Source organism: Triticum dicoccoides, chromosome 7B (assembly GCF_002162155.2).
Source record: "Triticum dicoccoides isolate Atlit2015 ecotype Zavitan chromosome 7B, WEW_v2.0, whole genome shotgun sequence".
NCBI classification, from domain to species: domain Eukaryota; kingdom Viridiplantae; phylum Streptophyta; class Magnoliopsida; order Poales; family Poaceae; genus Triticum; species Triticum dicoccoides.
Genome location: NC_041393.1, coordinates 746,639,194 through 746,643,051, shown reverse-complemented (window position 1 = coordinate 746,643,051; position 3,858 = coordinate 746,639,194). Strand labels below are relative to the sequence as shown.

The 3,858-nt window shown below is 42.7% G+C and overlaps 1 protein-coding gene across 1 annotated transcript in view; it reads right to left on the bottom strand.

Moving 5' to 3' along the window:
- LOC119340538 (1,4-alpha-glucan-branching enzyme, chloroplastic/amyloplastic-like) overlaps positions 1 to 2,209 on the bottom strand; it is a 28,776-nt gene extending 26,567 nt beyond the window's left edge. The window contains exons 1-4 of the mRNA XM_037612461.1: positions 2,004 to 2,209; positions 1,829 to 1,898; positions 1,202 to 1,468; positions 196 to 1,105 (exon numbers count right to left, since the gene is read on the bottom strand). Of these exons, the coding sequence (XP_037468358.1) occupies positions 196 to 1,105; positions 1,202 to 1,468; positions 1,829 to 1,898; positions 2,004 to 2,073 (1,317 nt within the window). The 5' untranslated portion in view covers positions 2,074 to 2,209. The remainder of the gene's footprint in view (positions 1 to 195; positions 1,106 to 1,201; positions 1,469 to 1,828; positions 1,899 to 2,003) is intronic.
- Positions 2,210 to 3,858: the final 1,649 nt, after the last annotated feature.

Below are 3,858 nucleotides of genomic sequence, written 5' to 3'. Positions count from 1 at the left end.
TTATCTGGAACTTGTGATGGCTTGTGCTATTATCTGGAGCTTGTGAAATAATTAAAAGTCCCCCCACCTTTCCATCCCCAATTGTTTATTTAATAAAATTGCCAAGCACGCAAAGGAAGTGCCCGACATTAGAATGACCTCCCACCACCCCAAAGAAAACACACTCACGCACAACAACAAAGGGGAGAAACATACATGATTTTGTCTCTCAGCATATGCAATGAACTTTTCCGGATATCGCCTGTTAGTCAAAGTTTGTGATATTACACTACTCATTGACCACTGTTGATCACCTTTGTTCTCCAAGTAGTCAATCCATCTATCAGGAATAGTCATAGCTTGGCGATAGTCAAACCCTAATCCACCTTCATCAACTGGCCAACAAAGAACTGGCATGCCTGAAACATCTACTGCCACAACAATTGCTTCTGGGAAGAGTTTGTGCATTAAATGGTTTGCGAGCATCATATAAACAAATGCATCTACATTGGTATCCAAACCAATGTAATCTTTGTAATTTCCATTGAATGACATATTGATACCATTGTGATTATATAGCATCGATGTAACCCCAACAAATCGGAAGCCATCAAACATGAATTCATCCATCCAATATCTCAAATTGGAAAGAAGAAATCTCAGGACCTCCCAATTGGCATAGTTGAACATGCGGCCATTCCACATCTTATTATAGCCCTTGTCTCCTGTGTAGAAATAGGATTCGTGTGCACTTTGTCCAACATCATAGCCATTGAGACCATCGATCACATTATTACTCGCATGGCTGTGGACAACATCCATCAGAACACGCAATCCAAGACTATGTGCCTTGTCAATAAGATATTTGAGGTCCTCTGGTGTGCCTGATCTGCTGCTAACTGCGAAGAAATTCGTCACATGATACCCAAAAGAAGCAGAGTCAGAATGTTCCATGATTCCCATCAACTGAACTGTGTTGTAGTTAGTTGCCCTTAAGCACGGTAACACATTGTCTGCAAATTCCCTGTATGTGCCTGCTTCAAGCTTTCCACCACTCACCCCCACATGAGCCTCGTAGATACGTGGAACATCAGGCTTTGGAGGTCGAGGATGGTTAAATACATACCTGGAAGACGAACAATAAAACTGTCGAAACACTGCATTGTTTTATTTTATTTGGGCTTTAATTAGATTTATTGCTCTCAAGCTACTAAAAATAGACCTTTCACTACTTGGTGGATCCCAGTGAAGACCATCGTATGGAGCTCCAGATTCAGAGGCAGTAACAGTTGCATAACGAATCCATGCAGGAATCCGTTCAACCCATACTCCATGATGCCTAAATCGAAATTTAACCTTGGAATTGTGAGGAATGGCAGGTTTCCCATTGACATGGGAAATCCTGATTGACCAAACGCCAAAATTATCCTTCGCCATCTTGTGCCCAGAACCATTCCAGTTGTTGAAGTCGCCAACAAGTTGTGCTTCCCTACACCCATAAAGTAAATACTCACAAGAACTTATACATGGATCGTCAACTAAAAATAGTGGAAGTAAGTACTGCCATAAAAGGAATGAGTGCCAGCCAACTAAGGCTACAAAAGAGATGGATTATGCTGCCGTGAGTGAAAAACTTGAAACACTATCTACTCCCTCCGTCCCATAATATAAGTGTTGTCGCTCTTATATTATGGGACAGAGGGAGTATCATCTACTAGCTACTAGTACCAGACAAGACAAGCCCTCTCACTGGGAACGAGTACGGAAAATAATACTTAGACAGCCTCATCAGTATTTAATACATTAACCGAAGTACCATTGATGAATAGCTGCTATTTGTTGAACTTACTCTGCTGCAGGGGCCCATTCCCTGTACACGGATGCGCCATGCTCTGTGTTGATCCCAAACTTCAAATAGCCTACAGCACATTGAAGGCCAGAAACACAAAAGTAGATAATGTTTGTACCTGTATTAACAAATCCTTAGTGATGTGTGCATTTAAAATGCATGAACAAAAGCTTACCTTTAGAGAATTCTTCTAGGCTTCCCTCATGTTTCTCAATCAAATGTTTCTGTTCAAGGTACCTATTCATCGTATAATCGAAGTGGTCTTTGAATTCGGCCAACTTCAGGTCCAGATCATATATGGGAAGGTGGTCAGAACCATATCCAGTTGTTGCCGCGATTTTGTTTCCTCGTGCAGTCACGGAAACAAAAGACTTGCTCTTGGCCTTCCATAAATGAAGTACAGTTAATTAGAGCGAGTGGCATATTTCACCAAACAAGCAATGGATATACAACAAATGATCATGTGTGTCTAGTATATATCCATCAATTAATTATTTTGACATGACACATATATTAACATTTGATTAGTTTATTGCACAGAATTCTGAAAGGAGTTTTTAGATCATGGTCAGCCCACACCTATGCTCAAATCCGTTTGATTTTACCTGAGTTAAGCTAGACTTCTAAGTGTACAGCTAGTCTAGGACAACTAGTCTTCTTTCCGTTCTTTTAGTTGTACTTGTTGTTAAAAGAAAATGCCACCATATCACTTCATACCGTGTGGCCATTAAAAAAAGACATACTTGTATTTTTGCACATCAATAGGACTTCCAGGATTAACAACAGAGGAAGCATAGAAAAATGATAAAACTCTGTTCTTTTTGACATATTCATGTTTGGTGTATGTGTTGATGTCAATTTCCATGAAATTGTTTTTTTCTAAAAAAAGATTGTGAATGCTAAACTTGTTTCTCAACACAGGTCACAATATTTTTTTTCTTTTATTCATGAAGATTTGATCTTTGCAATTTTTAAGTCATATTTATGGTGAGACATCGAGACACATTAACAAAAATCCAAACACGCGAAAAGAAATGGGGACGACATTGGATACTATGTTCAAATACATAGAGTGCTTCACCTGCAAAAAAGAAGAGTAGTTAGAGTTAAGTAGGTACATCAATCATCACTTAACAATAAAAGCGACACATATATCTCCAAAAAAATGTCGGAGAATGTGTGATCCGGAGTGTAAGCAAGGGTGGACTATGGTACAGAGAGCAACAACTTTTGCATTGCACATGATCATGTGCCTTGTATCACTCAATTAAGGGATTCCCTCAATTAATTATGTTGACACGGTACGTACGTATATATGCACATTTGGGCAGAATCCTTACAAGTAATACGGCAGAAAACTTGAAATGCTGCAGGGATAAAATATCCGCAGATATGTAAAGAAATTTAATGGAAGTCTTCATTCAGTCCCTGAACCCGGACCCAAAACACAGCGACACAGGGAAAGAAATGATGTCTACCTTCCGTGGCCACAACCAGCGAAGCAGAAACGGAACAGACGGCACCACGCTCAGCCGCTTGCCGCCGCCGCCGCCGCCACCCTGCTCGAGAGGAGACCCACCGCATCAGGACCTCGCCGGGGCCACGCCGGAGAACGCAGAAACAACTAGCAAAAATAACATATCTCGGCTCACCGCGATGATGCCGGGAGGCGGCCGGTCAGCAGCGGCAGACGGGCGCGGCAAGAGAGAGGAGCTGAGGCACAGCATCGTCGTCGACGGCACAGCGGAGGGCGGTGGAGATGTCAGCGTCGGTGGCGGACGAGAGTCCCATCTTCGGTGAAGCTCGTGACCCCGGCGTGCCTTATAACGGCCGGAGGAGCTTTTCTTTCTGGTTGGCCGCTTCCGGCAGAAGAGTGGAGTAGAAGCAACGAGCTGGAGGCACGAGGACGACGGGGCCGGAGTGCCAGTGGACGGTGGGGGGAGAGCCAAGCTTTTTCGTCAGATAGCGAGGGCAGGTTGTAGAACAACAAATAAGGTTGGACTGAGAAAGAAACAGGCTTTCGTCTCGCT